We start from the raw sequence: 23521 nt of genomic DNA, 5'->3' as shown, positions 1-23521 counted from the left end.
ACGTGTGAGGCTCGAGGGCTGAGGCCCACACAGGATGAGCCCAATATATGCCGGACGAATAAGTTCACGTGCCGTCCCGTATCTTTTCATCAAGTTTAATTGACATCCCTAAACCGCAATATCAGAAATCTTCACCACCCCATCTTACAAAACCGGGCTAAATTACATCCCAGCAGTATAGATAGCTAGTTTTGATGACATAAAAAAAATAATAGTGGTGGTCCCAAGGGGATGCTGAGGGGTGGGTGGCGGCCTCGCGCTCCTCCTCCCGCTTGCTCTGCTCCCCTAGGCCCTCCTGCTCCCGGCCGTCGCCCTACCTACACCACTCGTGCCGCTTCCTCCCATGGTGTTTCTCTCGTCGCACAGCTTCTCGGGAAAGAAAGTTTTATAACCTCTTTTTTTGCAGCGGACGATATAAGGTGACATATTTTCGTAGGTGAACCACATAAGGCGTCCACTTGCGATAATCATAGAAAGCGCCTTATGCCGTTCACCTGCAAAAATCTATCTTCACATACGGACGACGGTCTCGCCAACCCCCCCCCCCCCACCCCACTGCCATTTTTGTAGGTGCCCGCTTGGCTCCGAGAGGCCTACCGCCTGGAAAGAATATTTGCTACGGTAAAAATGGTTTTGCTAGTAGTGATATAGAAAAAAAATCAAAACAACCAAAAGTTCATTACCATTACCATTCCAGCACAGTGCCTTCAGTTTACATCATTTATATCCTACATTTTGGGGTTCTTGCAATATTACACATTCGGTGCCAGCCCACCGGAAAACGGGACAAGACAAGCACGGATCAGAAAGCATGTATTTGCTGGAATGAACCCGAGAACTCAATTGTGCGTATTAGCAAACTCATTTCATGAACACTCTTATGAAACAAACAGCTGATCAAATATAAAAAGCACACACAAGATCACACACAGTAATTAAGCAACATGGCAGCACGACGTTGGATCTTAAGCTTCCTGCCCTTCAACGGCGTTGGGGAGAAGAGGCGCCACCAGAGCCTGCCTGCCCACTAAACCCCGGAGGAAGAGCCGAAGCCTGCGGCAATGGATGAAATTCGCGTAGATCGCGTATACGATCAGTTGGATTGTCCCCAGTAAGAAGCCTATACCATTTGGGATCTGCAAAGGGCAAGCACAGGGGGTCAGGGAAATGTCACCAATAAAGAAATTAATTGAACTGTTTGTAATAATATAACTATAGGGGACTCTTGCTAGGAGTACGTGTGATGTCATATATATCTCTGTTACTCTGAACGTAATGGTCATGCATGTGTAAATTAATAAGTCTTGGCATGTTAATTGACATAAATTTATCGGCCTGCTTCAATCAGTAGATATATATACGTCCTCATTTTTATATTATAAGTTGTTTTAATTTTTTATAAATCAATACTTTTTAAATTTGATCAAATTTATAGAAAAACCTAACAATATTTCTAACACAAAACAACCATACTACTCCCTCATTTCTAAATTGATCATCATATATGTCTATGCACAAAGACCAAGAATAATTTAAATCACAAATTAAGAAAAAAAGAGTGGAGGCTCGCAATCAAACCCATGGTCACGGGTGCAACACCTAACCACTCCACCGCTAGGCTATGACTTCTGTTGTGATTATAGTGCGTCATTTATCTATTTAACCCTGATCAAACCGGTTAGACCAATAAACTAATGAACCGAGCACTCCAGCGGTTCAATCACCGGCCCGGTCTTAATAACTATGATTAAAACACCATGCCAATTACATCTTAGCATGCACACATTCTCTCATGCTGCATTAATTGTATTATGATGAAATCTGTGTCCATGCGGTTATATGACGATCAATTTGAGAACTTTTGAATTCCATTATATGATGATCAATTTAGGAAGGAGAGAGTATTAGATTTAATAAAACTAACATGATGTTATATATGTTACTATATTTTTCTGTAAAGTTAATTAAATTTAAAGAAATTTGCTTAGAAAAAAGTTAAAGTGACTTAGGCCGTGTTTAGTTCCCACACAAAAACTTTTCACCTTGTCACATCGAATGTTTGACACATGCATGGAGTATTAAATATAGACAAAAAAAAGAAAATTAATTACACAGATTGCGTGTAAATTGCGAGATGAATCTTTTAAGCCTAATTGCGCCATGATTTGATAATGTGGTGCTACAGTACACATTTACTAATGATGGATTAATTAGGCTTAATAAATTTGTCTTGCAGTTTACAGGCAGAATCTATAATTTGTTTTGTTATTAGACCACGTTTAATACTCCAAATGTGTGTCCATATATCCGATGTGACACGCCAAAATTTTTCACCCCTGAATCCCCCAGGATCTAAACATGGCCTTATAATATGAAATGGAGGGGTTGATGATACTATGCACACTGTAGTATAGGATATATAGTTGCATGCCTAGGTAAAGGCCAACTCTGTAGGGTTTTTATAATTGAGGCAGAGAAAATGAGAAGGATGAATATGGATGATGTGGATAATTAGGGATATATTGACATAAATTTTTAGTATTGGCCGTCCTAGGAAAATATAGATTTTCTTCAATTCCTTTTTGCTCTAATCAAGTTGCCATTTGTTCTCTAACGGTTAGAGATCATTGCTGGTATTATTTCAGTGATATAGTGTCCTTTCTACTATTACAATCGAAATGTATGGAGAAAAATGTGTTAACACATTGACTAGTTCGAGTGATTTTACAGTAATTTGACAATATACCGAAAGGCGCCACATTTATTTTCTATTAATTAATTTATGGTACTTCTTGTTACCTTAACAATAAGAAGAAATTGAAACGCAAAACATTAAATTAAAAAGTGTGGTACCCTTGCATACTCTATTAGGGATAAATAAATGCTCCAGTTTTATAAGAGGATAGGATGAGCATGTAGTAACCTCGGGCCGTGAAATGTTTTTTTTTAGATAAACAAGCCGTGGAATGTTGAACGTGGGTACAATATTGAACTTATTTGAAGTGAGGCTCAATTATACTTACTCCAATCAGCATATCTCTGTTAATTATCCCATAGACAAGCCAGACGCCTCCGTTGAGGAACAGGAAAAATGATAGCCAGAACGGCATGGCATCCACGTTCTCGTGTTGAATCACATTTATCTGTTTTTCAAACCCACAATCATAGTTACATATATATGTACCCTGTCATGTATTTTCATGATGCTAATGTACATGCATATAACATGTAAATGCCAAAGAATCAGCTACTCAATGCATGAAGGGGGCCGCATATTCTAGACCAATACGTGTTGTATCGATGCGAATATTTCTCTTTCTAACCACAAAATTACAAGTACTTGTATTGAAACCCAGTAAGAGAGTTAAAATGGATAGAATATCAATCCATAACTTCTTTTAATAATTCCAATTTTAAAAAAGAAGAGAGAGAGATGTGATGTCCCGCGCTTTGCTGCGGGATATATGTTAGATATTTGAGAAATAATGAAATGATTTGGACTGAAATATTATGAAAATGATTTGATAATGATGATATCATGTTTATGTTTAGTTTTAAAATAAAATATATTTTTAAGTAAGACAAATGGCTAAATATATCTTAAAAAGTCAAAAGCATCATATATTAAAAAACGGAGGTAGTATTATTTTACCAAATAAACACTTTATTGTGGCATAACACATATTCAGCACCCATACCACAATTATTTATGTTCTTGTAAAGATAGTTGATTATATAAAAAGTCAGTAATTTAATTTAGCAAGATTTTCTTATACCTGCTTAAAAATTATGCTTTGGTCTGAAAATACATACCGTAATATCAAGCACAACATAAGGATCCATTTGTTATTGCGGTGAACTATAATAATCTTGTTTTTGTTACAACAGGTTATAGGTACTCAGCGTTTGGAAAACTATTTTTAATCTAATATAGGAGTAGTATATTGCAAACTTTAATATTACCAACTTCGGAAAAAATGGGATAGTTGGAGAGAAATGCGTGGGATAGTTGGATAGTCAAAATACTATGTAGTTGAATAACATATTTGTCTAACCATAAGTTTATAATTATATTTAGAATGAACTAAAAAAATAAAATTTCATTACAAATACATAGTTGCGGTTTTTGCTAGATATCTGTCGCGTGATTTTTTTCCCAGGTATTTCACATTTTTTTGGCGCACGACAATTGGTGGTGGAGCCTACATGCGTGGATAAGACGCTTAGGCTCGGTTCTTTTCTAAATAAAAATTGATTTCTATAACATTAGAAAATTAAGACATTTGAAACTAAAATAAAATATAAACGTACAATCCTATATAACTTTGTAAATGTTGTGTAAGTATATGTGTATTAGTTGTTTTATTTAAAATAAAAAATTATAATCCTATATAACTAAAATTTCATTTGTAAATTCAGTTGATATGACATGTAAGTCACTGTAATTTTTGATAAAAATATTATGTAAGTATATATGTATTTGTTATTTTCTTTTTAGTTCGTTGGATATAAATCTAGGGGTAGAAAAAATTTAGGTGATTTTTTAAAGATCACACGTCAAATGAATAGGCAGTTCCGCGGATGGCACAACAAACGAAAGTTGAGCCTAAAGACGGTGAGGCCTTACCACGGCTGTGAGGGGAGAGGCACACATCAACACGTTGAAGCACGCACATATTATTCCGATCACCCTGATTCTCAATTCTAGCTGGCTAATGGCAAATGTTGCCACTGCTAATACAGCTCCAGAAAGGCCAATGTCTAATCCCACTGCCCATTTTATTGTCCTATCCTGCAAAAAGAGCAATTAATCAAAGACTTCTGGTGATCATTCTTCCGTAATATATAGTTTGAAACAAAATTTGCAGGGACATTCATACAATCGACATGCCACTACTGTCAGCAGCAAGTAGTTACGAGGGTGCTTGAAATTAATAATTTCTACTTTTTTTTTCTACGAGATCATCATTTATAATTTCCCCGATTCAAACAAAGGCCTAAGAATCGTGTTAGAACACAACAGAGGTTTCTATAAACGGTTCATTAGCTAGTGAAATATGTATGGCCAAATTTCTGAATGGAAAAGCATGGTTCAATAACGGATCATTTAATTTATCTGAATGAATTAAATGGGCTACAAATACAATCTACTGTTAAATAAAGTGTATTGAATAATCGAGTTAGTTAACAGATTTGATTAATGAATTAACAAAAAGTACTGTCATCAGCTCATGTTTGTTCAACTCCTAACTTGGGGGCCGGGTTTAATTGATTTGATTCCAAGGATAGCGAGACACGCGTTGACTTGACACCTTTGTTTGAAAAAAAATTACTACCTCCGTCCCATAAAAATTGTATTTCTAGCTAATTTAGGACAAAATAGTATGATTGAAAAATGACCACAATAACCTTATTTAATGAACCCACTGCATGCAAACATTCCATATATACAAATGATTAAAAGGAAGTTTGAGAGAATTAACACATATAATTAGCATACTTAATAAAATTACAAGCATTAGCAGCCCAAATTACGTGGGATGGAAGGGAACTTATATAGATGAATCAATTGGTTGGGTCCCACATGGCTAGAAATACAATTTTTATGGGACAAAGCCTTGGAGCTAGAAATACAATTTTTATGGGACGGAGGGAGTTCGTTGAAATAGTGTATATATGGGTTTGGGTTTGGATCCTCTGAATTTGCATGGCAATCACTAGTGTGCAATTCGCGGTAAATTGGATGAGAATAATAGATGGAGGATAGGACGGAACTGGACACCCATGACTTAAGCGAAGTTAGAGGATCTGCTTCCATATGGCTCCATCCCCTTCCGTGTGAGTAATTGGCTGAGTTCAGTCCAAATTAAAGTTCTTACTCATGATTTTATATATAGAATCTTCCTTTATGGAGATATAACAAATTAACATACTTGAAAGAAAAAATTGCTCCCGACAAATTAAAGTGATCAACTCTCCTCTCACCCTCATGTTTTGATTGGCTGCGTAGAGGACACTACAAGATAATTGAGCTATTGCCATCAATTTATTTCAACGAAAAATAATTCGGGACAATATATTGTATTATCGCAATGATAATTTTTCTGTTGCAAATAACTATACTTTGTTGCAATGATTTACAGTCGTTGTTTTATTCAGTATTTTTGTTGTAATAGGAAATGAGCTATCGCCACAAAAATTTATTATTGCAAAAAAAACATGTTCTATCACCACAAATTTAATTTTTATGGCAATTTGCACAGTATATGGTACTTTCACTATTTTCTATTGTCATGATCAACAAAATTCGTTGCAATACAAAATATATCATCTCATAATTTAGCTTATTCTTTTCATATGGACACGGATTAGGACAAATTTTATATGAAATTTATACTCTCGATGAGATCTATAACTTAAATTTTTCATTTGAAATCTTTTAAATACTCAAATTCATGATTCAAATCTCAGTTAAGCAGTCTCAAATGGAATTATATGCATTTTTAAACAAAATTGATGCGTAGGTGAGTTGGTCATGGAGAGCGCGCGTGAGGGAGAGATCTTGGTTCGAATCCTAGCCATGACAAGATATCAAAAGAAAATAGTTAGGATGATAAATTAATATTGAAATATTTAGGATGATAAATTAATATTGAAATATTTAATTTGGTACGTAGAACTAATGCCACACATGGAGTGGTGGCAATAGTTATTTATTGCAACGATGTGAAGTGTTGCAATATATATTTTTTGCCACATACATTTTATGGCAATAACAAAATTTATTACAACTAAATAAAAATCGTTGCAATAACCTATTACCACGCTATTTATTATCACGGCTAGCAACGATTTTAAGATTGTGGTAACATGTATCTATTGCAACAATTTTAACATTGATGCTACGATTTTTTTCGTGGCAATAAATTATTTTTCTAGTAGTGGGACGAAGAGCACGACGTAGATGGCCTCCATGATGGTGGCGATGAGAAGGCCGTTGTGCTTACTGACGCCATAGTAGAGCCAGAGGAGCGCGTTGAGTAGCGTGAACACGTATGGCTCCGGCTGCTGCACACCCGTGTTCCGCCTCCTCACGATCGTGTAAAACGTCGGGCTGCGTATATGATTGCACCAAGCCACGAAAACGCACGCGTATAATAACCAGGCACAAACTTAAAAGCTCCTGTATAAATAAATGCAACAAAAAGCAGAGATATGCTCATATGCATGCATAGCCGACCGATGTCACGGCTGCATATATGCGTGCAATGGTGGTATATGCAGCGCTACGGCAATAGCTAGATTGATATTTTCTTCTGTTTCACATTATAAAACATTTTGTGTTTTAAATAAATTCGTGTAGAGACTCATATATGTGTTCAAATTATATAAATGTAATAAATCTAAATGAGGATTAGAATAGAGAAAAAAGACGTCTTATAACGTGCAACGGAGGGAGTATATAGGACCATCCTCTCACATGGGAGATAGAAAGATGAAAAGCGCAGTGACGTTGCCTGCATGCGACATGGTAAAAAAAATCTGTAATGTGACAATAAAAGACCAAAGAGGAAGAGATGTACAGAGATTGACATAGATATATATGTGCATTCTGCCTGCGCCATCCGGCCGGCGAGATCAGTACGTACCCAGGACGCCGGTGATGATATATAGGACGCCGGTAATCCATAGCAGCTAATTCACAGGGATAAGCTAGCAGATCGAGCTGTGATGTGACCATGGCTACTATGGATACAACCATTGCTCATATCATGGATGAACAAGATGATATCAAGATCAATTCCTCCAAGTGCTGGAATCAGATTCGGCCACCTGCTACACTGCTGACTTCAAATGGCCGCCGAATCTGCATACGACCTCCGTTTTCGACCCGTGAGTACTTGATGGAAAGCTCTCGGAGCCCTCTTTCCAACGGATCCAGCTTCATAGCCAAATTCCGTGTCATTTGACCGCAATCACATAAATAAGGTGTTGCGTCACCTGTCTTGGGCCTCTGGGCTTGTAATTATGTTTGGGACCCTGGCCCAAGTGGGGCCCATGTGGGGTGCACCCCAAGCTGGTGGAGCACGACCCTAGGCACCCCTAGGTCATCCTCCCACCCCTATAATAGCTAGGTACCACTTCAAGGTTTCTCGGGTTTTGATAGATTAAAGTTTAGCCATTGCTACTTGCTTGCAGTGCGCGTATCGGCTAGACCGTCCGTCTGCTTGTTCTTCGGAACCCCAACTTATCATTCGTATTCAACTCCTATTTGCAATTCAGATTGCTTTTATCTTGTTCTTGCTTGTTTCTTCGATTTGCTTGCAGGAATAAGGTTGATTTGCACCGGCAAGATCAACAACCCACGGAGAGGTGTATCGATCGCTAAGGCGCAACGCAACATCTTGTACGGTTGTAGTCGGGTCGTCAACGTTTCTTCCAAATCGTAGTTATCACAACTCACCGAAAGATCGGGCCAACAACAGCCTTGAGTTTCGAGAGGAACTCAGGATTCATCAGGTGGTATTAGAGCTTTCCTTGCTCGGTGAGTTTTTATCTTCCTATAACCAAAAAATAGCCATACAAAAAAAATTCGTATCATTTACCTAGCCATATTGCGCCATTGCATTGTTCTTTTCAGTTTTTGCTTTGTTGAATTTTGTGTTGCATCGTCACGTCGTGTTGTTGGTCTTAGCATCTAGTTCGTTTAGAGTTTCGAGTTCTGGTCATGTTTTGTACCACAGTCGTCGCTGCCACCGTGTCTCTGTTATTATCGGGACCTACGAAAACGGAATTGGCTCGCTGGCACGGTTCTATTTTTGTAGTTTTGAGAAGTTTCTGCCGGTCAGTTTTGATGTTGCATCTAGGTTTTGCTTGACTGTAGTTTGGCCGTGAGTATGTAGTTCGGTCGTGCTTGTGGGGAGGAATCGGTTTTGGAAATATGCAAGATTGATCAGGAAGGAAATAGTAGATTGGATCGCTTAAAAATAAGTTTATGTTTTTATCCTACACAAGTCCGGCCTTCCATATCACAAAGGACCGAACCACTCTATCTTCGCCATCCTGTAAGTCTGACTCCCTCCCTCTCTCACGTTGGTTCCTCGGTTCCGAGTTGTGTTAAACACCTTGGTGAATTTTTGTTTGGTGTCGGTTTCGAGATCTGTTTGGAAAAACAGAACCGGCGTAAATTCCACATTCCATTTTTTATAATTTTAATTTTGAATTTGCACTTTTACAGTTGAGTCCCTGTAGTTTTTATATTTACATGTGAGTCCATGTGATCTTACATTGAGGTTCTTGAGTTGGTTTTGTTAAAAAAACAGAAAAAAAAAAGGCAGAAAGGTGCATAAAAAAGGTAAAAAAAAAGCCGCACCGAAAAAAAAAAGAAAGGAAAGAAAAAAAGAAAGGAAAGAAAGAAAAAAAAAATAAGAAAGAAGGAAAATAAAAGGTGAGAAAATCATTTGCTATCATTGAGGTCGTTTTGATATATCAGAGTTGTGCTATCTTGTGGTATCGTTTGTGTCTAGGCTCGCGTCTCTAGTACGTTCTAGCCTAGGACCAGCACGGTGCTTGACTTTGAACAATTATTTAACTTTGCATTCTCTGATGTGAGCATTTGCTATTCCTTTGCTACATATTTAAGCCTACCCAGAGCTCTACATATTTGATTGCAGCCGTACAGCAATTGCTTGCCAAGGCATTGATACATCCAACCTCCATTGGGGTGCTTGGTTGAGTCGGTGTATGTCACCTTTCCGCTTGCTTTGGTAAGAACTTGTAAGAGCTTGGTTAAAAGCTTGAGTGTGTGTGATATTTGAGCTGCCACTGCCTAGTAGTTGATAGGAGCGTGCATATATTTGTGTATGTTTCTTGTTTGCTACTAACCATGGCAGGATTGCGAAAGGGGAAACGAGATGGTCATGCTCAACATCGACTTCTTCACCATCAACGAGATATATCATCTTCTTCACGCTTTGCATATAAGGTACATGATAATGATCTTGCAAGGGTAGAATCTAATTTGCCTGTTTTTGATGGTAATTATGATTCCGCCGCTTATGTTAAATTGGGAGCTAGCAGTAGACAAACAATTTGATGAGTATGATTTCTCTAATGCTCAAATAATTAAGGCTACTAGTAATAAGTGTACTAGTTCTGCATCTTTTTGGTGGTATACTGTTGGCAATAAGCTTGAAACTTGGGATGAATGCAAAACAATGATGAGAAAAAATTTTGTGTTTTCATATTATAAACGTACTCTCCTTGAGAAATTAGAACATCTAAAACAAGGTGACAAAACCGTGCGGGAGTACTTTCATGACTTTAAAATTTGTATCACTTATAGTGGTTTAAAAGAAAGCAATGAGAACACAATGACTAGATTTTTTAGAGAGCTTAATTCTGATATTCAGGCTGGGCTTATTAATGTGACATATAATCATATAGGCCACTTGTTCATGCTTGCTTGTAGTGTTGAGAGCAATATTTTAAAGAACCCAAGGGAGAAACAAGCTATGCTTGTGCCTCCTATTACTGACACTTTGCAGGGAGCTCAGAACATTCACCATGAGGAGAAGAGCAATATGCTCGAGATGTCATCTCCATCACTCACGAAGGAAGAAGAGAAGACTGATGCACCTACATTATCTGAAGAGAGCATAAAAGGTAAATTAAATGGTGCTGGTATTACCCAAGGTGAGTGTGCTTCTGATGAGTCACATTTGTCCACTATCCATGCTAATCTAGAGCAAATTTTGGTGGAAACTACTTCTGATTTGCCTTTGTCACAAGTTGATTTACTTACTGTTCCTTGTGATAAAGAAGAGTTGTGTGATAATGCTTCACTTATATCTCTACCACAACTAGTGAATGAACATGCTATTTCTAGTGTTTCTTTGTGAGTCGATTTTAAGCATGTTGTTCACATTGCTAATGATGTACAGGAACGTGAGTTGCTATCTTCTTTAAATATTTTGGGCTATGTTCAGTTTGATGATTTTTGTGAGCTCGATAATTTGAAGAAGAAATTATTTGCTAAGTCTGATTTGCCTTGTCCAACTAGTGTTATTTTTCATATATTTGGTGAATCTGATGATGATAGAGGAATATATTTGGCGCATAGAGTTTACATATGTTCAGATTTAGAACCTCCTATATATGTGGATAAAACATGCAAGCTAGAGAGAAATGTTATTGCTAACAAAATTATCTCGAGTTTGTCTTGTTTTGATTTGATGAAACATGTTGTTTTAAATCGACCACGCGTTGAGCACCATATGGAAAAACCGAGGACGGTTTTCCATGAAGAAGGGGAGGATGATGTAACCATGGCTACTATGGATACAACCATTACTCACATCATGGATGAATAAGATGATATCAAGATCAATTCCTCCAAGTGCTGGAATCAGATTCGGCCACCTACTACACTGCTGACTTCAAATGGCCGCCGAATCTGCATACGACCTCCGTTTTCGGCCCGTGAGTACTTAATGGAAAGCTCTCGAAGCCTTCTTTCCAACGGATCTAGCTTCATAGCCAAATTCCGTGTCATTTGGCCACAATCACATAAACAAGGTGCTGTGTCACCTGTCTTGGGTCTCTGGGCTTACAACTATGTTTGGGACCCCGGCCCAAGTGGGGCCCATGTGGGGTGCGCCCCAAGCTGGTGGAGCACGACCCTAGGCACCCCTAGGTCGTCCTCCCACCCCTATATATAGCTAGGTACCCCTTCAGGGTTTCTCGGGTTTTGATAGATTAAAGTTTAGCCATTGCTACTTGCTTGCAGCGCGCGTATCGGCTAGACCGTCCGTCTGCTTTTTCTTCGGAACCCCAATTTATCATTTGTATTCAACTCCTATTTGCAATTCAGATTGCTTTTATCTTGTTCTTGCTTGTTTCTTCGATTTGCTTGCAGAAATAAGGTTGATTTGCACCGGCAAGATCAATAACCCACGGAGAGATGTATCGATCGCTAAGGCGCAACGCAACGTCTTGTACGGTTGTAGTCAGGTTGTCAACGTTTCTTCCAAATCATAGTTATCACAACTCACCGAAAGATCGGGCCAACAACAGCCTTGAGTTTCAAGGGGAACTCAGGGTTTATCAAGCTGGCTGCCGATGCAGAGACGATCAGCTCGCACTGGGATGAGCAGGACAGAGGGTTCAACCGGGTGCTCATATATAGTAGTAGTACGTTGCAGTTTTTTTTTTTTTTTTGAGAACTTAGTACGTTGCAGTTTGTTCACCCCGACAAGCAATAGTGCCCATTCACTGATCAAATGGTTCAGCAAACCAGGGCAAATCGATCGGGCGGCGCCGCTCTCGCAAGCGTCACAGAAAAACTGTTTTGCACTACTGATCGATTCAACTAATTAAAAATCAAGTTAAAAGGCTGAGGTGTAAACAGAACAAATGGAAATTCCTTCCCTTTGTACTATTTCTGAAGACATGGTCATAATAAAAATAATAGCAAACGAAAAAAAGAAAAGAAATCCCAATCCAAAGGAGAACGGTCATCACATGAACAGTTGATTGATCGGTCTTGTTAATTTTGTGTTAGACAGGTATTTAGTTACACCTCTTACATGCTTGCTAGCTCGGTAACCGCATCAACATGTTACTGTGTCTTAAGCAACATTGTACTGTACTAGCCTGCATGTTATGAGAGGTTTTACCGCATTTAACCTAGAAATGGTTCGGGGGTCGACCCATTTACCCCGATTATTTGGAGGCACTGTGAGAGGGTGATCGAGTTACAACACAATTTTCTTAGGTATGTCAATAGCCTTGATTAAAACTCTTGTTTACAAGTTACAACAGATATCTGTAACATAACATCATTGACTAAGACGCCACTTGTTTAAACTCTTGAAGGTTTCATGTTTTCATAATTAGATAGTAGTTTCAGTTCCTGATATGGCTCGCCTAAATAATATATTTTGATAGCAAACAAACTTTGTTTAGAAACATGCACGTTACTTGCAAGAAAGTTCAAATTAAACATCTGAAGCTTAATTTCTTACTATCTGCCATGTCACTACATCCTAATTTTCGTCCCCTTCATTGTCCACCTCTGCCATTTCTGAGGTGTAACGGTTATATTGAAGAAGGATACATGAGTTGTTTCATCTAATATGGAGGCATGTGACAAAATGAAAGCCCAATGTAGAAAAGATCAAAAGCATGTACATTGTATTGGCTTATTCGTCATCTTATTTAATTTGCACAAGAAGCTGACCTGAGCTGCAATCTCCGGCCCCTTTAATAATATTTTGCAGACCTTTATGTTTTTCTTACAAGCCACCCCAACCAAATCTTTTTGGAATCCTACATATTGTTGGCAACTTTTTGTGACAAATTGACAACAACGATTGCAGCACCTTATGCCTTATGGTGATCCTAGAGTCGCCAACCACCTCGATCTAGCAAAGGGCTAAACCTAGATGGGTTTTGACGAATAAACCGGCTAGCGGAGCCGATTTAAGATAACTATCCGTCTCGTGGGCAAAACGGAAGATTTTCAGGACAAACCTACAAAGAGATGTCGCACTCTCGCAGCGGCGGCGGACGGTTTATGGCGCAAACTGATAAAGATGGACAAACTAAGAGAAAACTAAAAGCAATATGAAAAATGATTCGATTGATTGATTGTAGATTAATTTTTTACAATAGAACCGGCCATGTCCCTTATATAGGGGTTGGTCTTGCTCTCTACAGGCCCTCCTCTACGTCCAACTCGGGGTAGAAACTAAAGGAAACCTGAAACATGCCTTCCCGAGCAAGGAAACCTCGAGACCCGACGAAACACAGTTGGACTCGGACCTGCCGGTCAGACCGGCCACACACCGCCAGTCTGACCGGCCCTCAACCGGCGGTCTGACCGCCCAACACACGGCGGTCAGACCGGCTCACTCGAAGGAAATCGGTAGACTTCCAAATTTTGGCAATATTTCCTATTTTAATCCTAGGTGCCAAATTTGGGTGTAAACACATGCCCCCTGCCTTTGTGATGAACAACGTGAATCTAAAAGCATAGAACATGTTTTGGTCTTAGGACGATAATCCAATTACCGGCCATAGTACCTCCTTAAGCGTCTTGCCAAACGCTCGGGAAGTATTTCTTCAAGTATTTCCCGTTGATTGCTCGCTGAAAACGCTCCCCTTAAAGTGTCTCCAAAAAATATGCGTTTCCTCGAACAATGCCGCATACTCGATAAGTACCCTCCCAACTAGGAGACCACTTACCGAACTCCTTGGATCGAGTACCCAAAGGCAAAATTGTCTTCCAAACCAAGTCTCCAACTTGAAACAACTTTGCTTTCACCCTCTTGTTGTACGCCTTGGCCACCCTCTTCTTATCTTTCTCTATCTCTTCCAAAGCCTTCAAGCGCTTGTCGATGACTTCATCAACGTTGTCTCCCATCAACATCTTGTAATCTTCACTTGACAAATCATCTTGCTTGATATAACGAAGAGAACCAAGATTTACCTCAACCGGTAAAATGGCTTCTTGACCATAAACCAACTCAAAAGGAGTGACTTTAGTGGTACCATATTTAGATATCCTATGCGCCCATAATGCTTCGGAAAGCACTTCATGCCACCTCTTTGGATGTTCCTCAATTTTCTTTTTCACTAGTTTCAACAATGTTTTATTACTTGACTCGGCTTGTCCATTAGCCTGAGCGTAGTAAGGAGAAGAACTCAACAATTTAATACCATAAGATTCGGCAAAATTCTTCACTTCCTTAGATATAAAAGAAGCACCTTGATCGGTAGTTAATGTTTGTGGAATACCGAATCTATGGATAATATGCTTCAAAGTAAAGTCAATTACCTCCGTATGAGTCATATTCTTCAACGGCACAGCTTCGGCCCACTTGGTGAAGTAATCCGTAGCAACTAGCACGAACCTATGCCCCCTTGATGACGAAGGATAAATTTGACCAATGAAGTCCAAAGCCCAACCTCGGAACGGCCATGGTTTGATTATAGGATTCAACATGGCAGCGGGCGCCAATTGAACATTGCCGAACCGTTGACAAACTTCACATCCTCTATAATATTTGAAGCAATCATCAATCATCCTCGGCCAATAAAATCCCGCTCTCCTAAGCAACCAATTCATCTTGTGGGCCGATTGATGAGTTCCACAAATTCCTTCATGTACCTCCCCCATAGCCACTTTAGATTGATCTTCATCTAAGCACTTCAACAAGACACCATCTATATTTCGGCGATATAAATCTTCATCAAGCAATGTGTATTTGAATGCTTGCCGCCGAATTTTCCGATCAACCTTAAGTGTGGGATCTTTCAAATATCAAATCAAAGGAATCCTCCATTCTTCTTCTGTCTCCTAGGCACAAACGTCCGAATTTACAATTAATTCGGCTTCTAAATTGATTGAAACGTGCCCTCCAGCGCTCTGCCCAAAACCGGTCAGACCGGCCATACAGGGCCGGTCAGACCGCTCGGGGTCGCCGATCAGACCGACGGCATGTGGCCGGTCAGACCGCCCCTGGTCACCGGTTAGACCGGCCATGCAATGCCGGTTAGACCGCCCTTGGTTTCCAGTTTTGCCAATTTCGCACAAAGATTTAAAATCAAGCACCGGCTCTTCTAATATCAGAAATAATCCTTTCTTCACATTATAGCCAGATGCTTGTTGTGCCAAGTTATTTGCTCTAGAATTATCATGCCTAGCAATATGTCTAATAGCAAAATTATCAAAATTAACAATAATATCCAAACATGAATCGAGGTACCTATTTAGTGATCCGTCCAAGCATTTATAAACTCCGGCGACTTGTTGCACCACCAATTCTGAATCACCAAAAGCTTCCACGTACTTAGCTCCAACTATCTCCATGACTTGTAAGCCGAATAACAAAGCATTGTATTCGACCTGATTATTTGTACAATAATATTCCAAACGAACCGATGCTTCATAACACATGCCATTAGGTGAAAACAAAATTACCTCTATGCCTTGACCTTCCTTGCAAGAAGAACCATCAAAATAAATCCTCCAAGGTATAACTTCAACTAGGCAAATCTCTTCCTCATAAGCAATATCTACATGATGGTCTACTATAAAATCACATACAATTTGACCTTTCATATATTTCAATGGTTCGTAAGCCAAATCATATTCTATCAAAGCATATGCCCACTTGCTAATCCTCCCACTTAGAATTGGCCTTTGCAACATGTGTTTAATAACATCGGTTTGACAAGCAACTATGCATGTACTAGATAACAAATAATGCCTCAATTTGGTACAAGCATAGTATAAGCATAAACAAAGTCTCTCTATAAAGACATACCTCGTTTCGGCATCCAAAAGACGGCGGCTCAAATATGTAATGATATATTCCTTGCCATCTTCCTCTTGCGTCAAAACGGCACCAATGGCTTTGTCTTCGGAAGCAATATATAACCGAAAAGGTTTTCCGGCTTTAGGCGCTCGCACAACGGGTGGAGTAGACAAATACCTCTTCAACTCCTCAAACGCCTCTTGTTGTTTTGCCCCCCAAGTAAAATCGGCTTCTTTTTTCAAGTGAAGTATGGGAACAAAAGCATCAATTTTACCCGCTAGGTTAGAAATAAATCTTCTCAAATAATTCACCTTACCTAGCAACTTTTGAACTTCCTTCTTGCATGTCGGCGCTTTGAAATCACGAATTTTTTCTATCTTCTTAGGATCAATCTCAAGTCCTCTCTCATGCACCATGAATCCTAAGAACTTCCCCGCCGACACACCAAAAGCACATTTAAGTGGGTTCATCTTCAAACCATACCGGCGCATCCTCTCAAAAGCTAACCTCAAATCGGCTATGTGTCTTTCCATACCATCCGATTTGACAACAATATCATCAATATAAATCTCTAAGATAATACCTAGCAAATCATGAAAGATCAATTCATTGCCCTTTGATATGTTGCACCGGCGTTCTTCAACCCAAAAGTCATGACAACCCACTCAAACAAACCCACAAATCCCGGGCATCTAAAAGCAGTCTTGTACATATCATCTTCCGCCATAAAAATTTGATTGTAGCAGGCATTACCATCTAAAAAGCTAATCACCTTATGACCCGAAGCATCATTGATCATCATGTCGGCTATAGGCATAGGATATTCATCTTTGGGAGTGGCTTTATTTAAATCTCTAAAATCTATGCAAACTCTAATCTTACCACTCCCCTTCTTCTCCACCGGGACTATGTTAGAAACCCACTCCGCATAACGGCATGGCCTAATAAACCCTGCCTTCAACAACCGATCAATCTCCTCTTTGACTCGGTCATATAGCAAAGGATTAAAACGACGAGGTGGTTGCTTATAAGGCCTAAAAGCTGGTTTAATTGGAAGCCGATGCTCAACAAGCTCACGGCTAAGACCCGGCATCTCATGGTACTCCCATGCAAAGCAATCGACATACTCTTTAAGTAGCTCAATTATCTTAACCTTATAATCGGCTCTCATATTTTTGTTTACAAAAGTCGGCATTGGTTTGGTTCCATCACCTATGTCTACTTCCTCCAATGGATCGACCAATGTAAACCCTTGTCCAAGCTTCTCCACTTCATCAAAATCTTCAACAGTTTCACCAATATCGTTCTTTGTAGACCGATATTCTTGCACCCTCTTTTGTAACCACTCTAAATTAGCCTATTTACTCATTATACAAATTTATATGGCTTAGCCGTGCTACACTAGCCGGCTTTACAGAGATATGTACAAATTTGCCATCGGAGATGCTAATAAAATCATAGCTAGAAAGATCCCTCCCCGATAAGCGTTGAATATTCCCATGACGCCACTCAAAAGTAGCATTGGCCATTGCAACCTCGGCCGATGTATCCGCTTGAACAATTTCAACATCATCACCGTCCCATTGAATTAAACATTGATGCAAGGTAGAAGGCACACAACAATTGGCATGAATCCAACAACGACCCAAAATAACATTGTAGTTACCTTGCACATCGACGATGAAGAAAGCGGTTGGTAACATCTTGTTCCCCACGGTAAGCTCCGCCGAAAAGATACCCTTCGCCTCTGTTGGTTCACCATTGAAGCCATTAAGAATCATGTTAGTCTTCTTCAACTCATCATCTCCACGCCCCAACTTCTTGAACAACAAGTATGGCATCAAATTCACAGCGGCACCTCCATCCACAAGCATCCTAGAGACCGGCTTTCCATCAATATGACCTTTGAGATAGAGAGGCTTCATATGACGGTTTGATTCATCAGGCTTCTCAGAAACCGCATCTTTAGGACCTAGTGAAAATTGAGCAACCTCTGCTTCATCCATAGCACAAAACTCTATAGGCAACATACATACCATGTTGATATCCATGTCTACTTTTGGAGATGACTCATCTTTAGCAACCGATTGTTCTTCCTTCTTCTCTACAACAACCGGTTCTCCCTTCTCTATGGTTTTACGCCTCCATACCGGTGGTGGTCGCAACTCATTGAACCTTTTATCCCTTTGCTCTTCGGCCTTTTTCTCTCTTATTTCTTGGGCCCGAAGACGTTGCAACCTTCTCCTTTGAGTAGCTGTCAAATCTTTAGGCATCCACCTAGGTTTCGGCTCTGTTCCAGGAGGTAAATAATGCGCCCTATTAGGTTTAGTTGACGACGATGAAGCCCTCACATCTCCCTTTGCAAACCTCCTATCAAACCGGCGCTGGAGCCCGGTCAGACCGGACGTGGACCACCGGTCAGACCGGCCAGATGCGCCGGTCAGACCGACATTTAGCGGGCGGTCAGACCGGCCTGAGGCGTCGGTCGGACCATCGTCGTGTCGGCGGTTAGACCGGCCTGATGGCCCGGTCAAACCGGCCGTATGGCTGCGGTTAGACCGGCCAGAAGGCCTGGTCAGACCGGCCGACTGCGATGAGCTGGTACCGGCTTCGGATTTTTTGCTTGAGGACTCTCCAACTTCATCTCCAGAAGGTATCGGCACATCATGAGATCCTACTTTGATGGTAATCACTTCCGAAGTCCTTGCCTCCACCTTAATACGCTTTCCTTCTCTCCTTTCTTCATTGGCCCAGTTCTTACCATAAAACCGGCCATTGTTTGGTGAAGACAAACGCTCATGAATTGGCCTCCTTGGTCCTCCTCACCCTTGGTTGAATTGCATTGGAGGCATATGATTGAACATTGGCGGCGTTGCCCCCCATGGCATGTAATAGGGATAAGGATAACCCGGCAGCGGCATTGGATAGGGACCCCATGGCATGTCTTGTGAATGATGATATGGAGGCGAATGCGACCGTCTTGGCAAGTGACCAAATCGCTCCCTAGGAGGCGATCTTGGTCTTTTCCCCTTGTTGTGAGCTCTCTCACCACCTTGCTTTTCATATTTCTCCAAAAGCATATCAAGGGTCACTTTGGTCTTCCTAGGGGTTTTAGAAGTTAAAGCTTCACTTTTATTTTCCTTCCAAACACCAACCTCCGATTTCTTTGGCACTATCATCTTTGACCTTGGTTCACCAATGATTACTCCTTTTCCCTTAGTAGATTCGGCTTGCTCCGGCCGAATCAACACCTTCTTGTCATTGAAATTAATTGTATTCACCGGAAAAGGATCATGATCAAGTTTCATCTTGGAGCCATCGGTGAACTTCAATCATCCTTCATCTATGGCCGATTGAACCTATCGTCGAAACACATTGCAATCATTAGTAGAATGAGAATGAGAATCATGCCATTTACAATATGCTTGACGTTTCAACTCTTCTTGAGATGGTATGACATGGCCTTTAGGTAACCTAATTTGTTTCTCTTGTAAAAGATAATCAAAAATCTTATCACACTTGGCCACATCAAAACTATATTTAACCTCTTTTTGCCGATTTTTGCGAGGAGTCGGCATTAGGTTAGAGCAAACAAAAGGCTTGTTTTTGTTAGTCCATGACCACTCAGCAACATATATATCATGATCACCCTCATCTTCACTATCACTAGCCTCAGGGTAATCAACCACATTAACATTAGGCTTTTTCTTATATGGTCTACTAATTTTTTTATTATCCTTAACCCGGCTTTCTTGAGCCAGAGCCCTTTGCATAAGTTGACTAACATCAAGAAATTGTTGGCCATCTAGTCTTCCTCTAAGAGGAGCAATTAAACCATTAAAAGCAAGACCATCCAAATCTCTATCAGTTATATTCAAGCTATAACATTGGTTTCTAACATCCCTAAATCTCTTAATATAATCAATGACAGGCTCATTATATTTTTGCTTAACCGATGTTAAATCACATAACCTAAGCTCAGCTTCTCCAGTATAGAAATAATCATGAAATCTTTCTTCTAATTGAGCCCAAGTATGAATAGAATTTGCCGGTAAAGAAGTAAACCATGTAAAAGCGATACCAGACAAAGATAAAGAAAACAAGCGCAATTTAAAAGTATCACTATTAGCCTCACCACATTGCGCTAAAAATTGACCTACATGCTCCCATGTGGTCCTACCATCTTCACCACTAAACTTGGTAAATTCGGGAACTCTATAATTACGGGGAAACGGCACATTATCATAATAGTCAGGATACGGCTTTTTGTAAACCCTATCACTATTCCTAGTTTAAATCCCGAATTTATCCCTAATAATCTCACTAATTATTTCCTCCATATTATCATGCCTATGTTGATTTGGCGGTATATTTGGTGGCCTAATAGGTTGTGTTTGTGGCGCAATATGATTATATTGGCCTTGCCTAGTATTGGGAGGATACCCCATAGCAACATCATTATAAGCATTAGGAACATGTGGGGGGAACTTGGGAACTATTTGCAGCAGTGGATACAGGAGGATCAAATGTTCTAAGATGATACAAATAACTAGCATTAGTCATTGGATCTACTCCCTGAATAGGTATTATTGCGCCGGTCTGACCGGTCCAGGGCCCGGTCTGACCAACATCCAGAGGCGTGGTCAGACCGGCCTGAGTCCCGGTCTGACCGCCGGGGTAATACCCGGTCAGACCGGCCGTTTGGTCGGTCGGACCGACGGTGAAGTCGCGGTCTGACCAGCCGTTAGGCCCGGTCGGACCGGCTGTATGCGCCACTCCATCGGTTCCACTACTCGTTTGATCTATAGGAGCTTGGTTAGCAGTGGTAGAGGCTTTATCTTTTGACATGTAATTGGCCATAAGAGGGCCGAATTTAAATCTTAAAAACTCATCAAATTTACCCTCAAAAGTTGCATCTAACTTATCTTTAAAAACAGTCATAGATGAATCTATTGTAGATGCTACTTGTTGTCGGATAGATTGTGTTACCTCTTCATTGCTTACCAAATCAGGAGCGAGTTTAGGACGTGACCCGGGCTTGATGATCACGCCTTGACGAGTCCTAGTGCTTGCCCTCATCAATGCCTCCCGTGTGAGCTCATTGATGTATTCCTCCATGGTCTTGCGGTCTTCTCCTTCGAAATCATCCAATGTGACTAGTATCATATTGGATGGCTCCACCTCCGTCTTGGATGGCGGCTTCGTCATGGCGAAGTCGAATTTGAGTTGACGTTGAACGGATTTCCCCAGCGGAGTCGCCAAAATCGTGTTGGCAACTTTTTGTGACAAATTGACAACAACGATTGCAGCACCTTATGCCTTGCGGTGATCCTAGAGTCGCCAACCACCTCGATCTAGCAAAGGGCTAAACCTAGATGGGTTATGACGAATAAACCGGCTAGCAGAGCCGATTTAAGATAACTACCCGTCTCGTGGGCAAAACAGAAGGTTTTCAAGACAAACCTACAACGAGATGTCGCACTCTCGCAGTGGCGGCGGACGGTTTACGGAGCAAACCGACAAAGATGGACAAACTAAGAGAAAACTAAAAGAAATATGAAAAACGATTCGATTGATTGATTGTAGATTGATTTTTTACAATAGAACTGGCCATGTCCCTTATATAGGGGTTGGTCTTGCCCTCTACAGGCCCTCCTCCACGTCCAACTCGGGGTAGAAACTAAAGGAAACCCGAAACATGCCTTCCCGAGCAAGGAAACCTCGAGACCCGATGAAACACAGTCGGACTCGGACCTGCCGGTCTGACCGGCCTTCAACCGGCGGTCTAACCGCCCAACACACGGCGGTCAGATCGGCTCACTCGAAGGAAACCGGTAGACTTCCAAATTTTGACAATCTTTCCTATTTTAATCCTAGGTGCCAAATTTGGGTGTAAACACATATCTTGTTCAAGCCTTCAAGGATTCAAGCATATTCTTCTCTTTTTTTTTAAAAAAAAAAGGATTCAAGCATATATAGGAAAAGGTTGAAATTCTTCTTTTGCCCATGGCGTCAAACACATTCTTTGTTTTACTGCTGTTTTCTTATTTTTGTATATTGCTACTAATCTATACTAATATAAAATAATAAAAAGTATCAGTCCAGTATTAATATGTGATATTCTCCACTCTAGACATGGATTATCCGTTATTTCCAATACACTGAACCAACAATTTCAATATATATACAATAAATCCAATTTATGGTTAGGAGTTGTATTTGATAAATATAATTTTACGAGAAAATAAAAGTTTCAGTGTCAAGGATAAGAAATACTTTTTATACATGGGTTCACGGTATATGAAAATAACATATACCTAATAGTATATACGAGGAGATTTCCTTTGATTAAGAAGCCAAGCTTGTGTAAACTTCAAGCTTCCAAGCAGGCAGACGAGATTGGCTCATAAGTAGTATAGTATAGTATAGTATATATTTAAGGATAATCTCTTGATAAACATAATTTGTTATAGTTAATAATGTTATTGAAAGAGGAGAAAAATCAATAAGATAAATACATTGTCATGGTTAAAGATAAAGCATACCTTCTATCCTACGACTTATGGAATATACGGATACAGTATACCTTCGTGTGTACAATATATTTCCGTATATGATAAGGAAATTAATAAGAGATTATGGAAATTATCCTCACGGGCAAGTGAACAGCGGAGTCTTACTCGGAGGGGATCGGGTTTATACTATATTGTCGGGTTTATACTATATTGTGCAGGGTCCATAGTCTCCGAGTTCTACTTGAAGAGGTGATTGACGGTATAAAAGGCACACCCCCTGAGGGGTCCATATCATCGAATCATAGCGCCAACACCACCACCATAGTTTACAATCCGGAGGACGTGAAGCCTACACACCGAGAGATCTCATCGAAACCATCTCGACAAGGATCTCGCCGGTAATCTCGGGACCATCAGTTCTCTATTGTAATCTGTGGTCTTTCCATATCAATCTCATATAAACTGGATTAGGGCTATTACCTTACGAGGGGCCTGAACCAGTATAATCCTTGTCTTTTTGTTTGCTTGATGTTGTATTGTATAGATCCTCGTACCAATGTACCCCAATACCCTATTCATCCGGTCTACGGGTATCCCCTGTCGACATACATGATATCAACACATGTTATTTTACGGTATAGATACACATATAAATGGCATATTTGATCTATTAGTTTGTTAAAT

General features: G+C 40.1%; 1 protein-coding gene across 1 annotated transcript; it reads right to left on the bottom strand.

The window, feature by feature from the left end:
• Window positions 1-965: 965 nt before the first annotated feature.
• Window positions 966-21530, bottom strand: LOC127769523 (bidirectional sugar transporter SWEET17-like). Its single transcript, XM_052295146.1, has 8 exons — window positions 21327-21530; window positions 7650-7695; window positions 7481-7517; window positions 6950-7114; window positions 5986-6016; window positions 4628-4792; window positions 3024-3143; window positions 966-1136 (listed from the first exon to the last, which is right to left on the bottom strand). The coding sequence occupies exons 1-8, from the start codon at window positions 21528-21530 to the stop codon at window positions 966-968; spliced, it is 939 nt and encodes a 312-aa protein (XP_052151106.1).
• Window positions 21531-23521: the final 1991 nt, after the last annotated feature.

Source organism: Oryza glaberrima, chromosome 1 (assembly GCF_000147395.1).
Source record: "Oryza glaberrima chromosome 1, OglaRS2, whole genome shotgun sequence".
NCBI classification, from domain to species: domain Eukaryota; kingdom Viridiplantae; phylum Streptophyta; class Magnoliopsida; order Poales; family Poaceae; genus Oryza; species Oryza glaberrima.
This window is presented reverse-complemented; position numbering and strand designations above follow the sequence as displayed.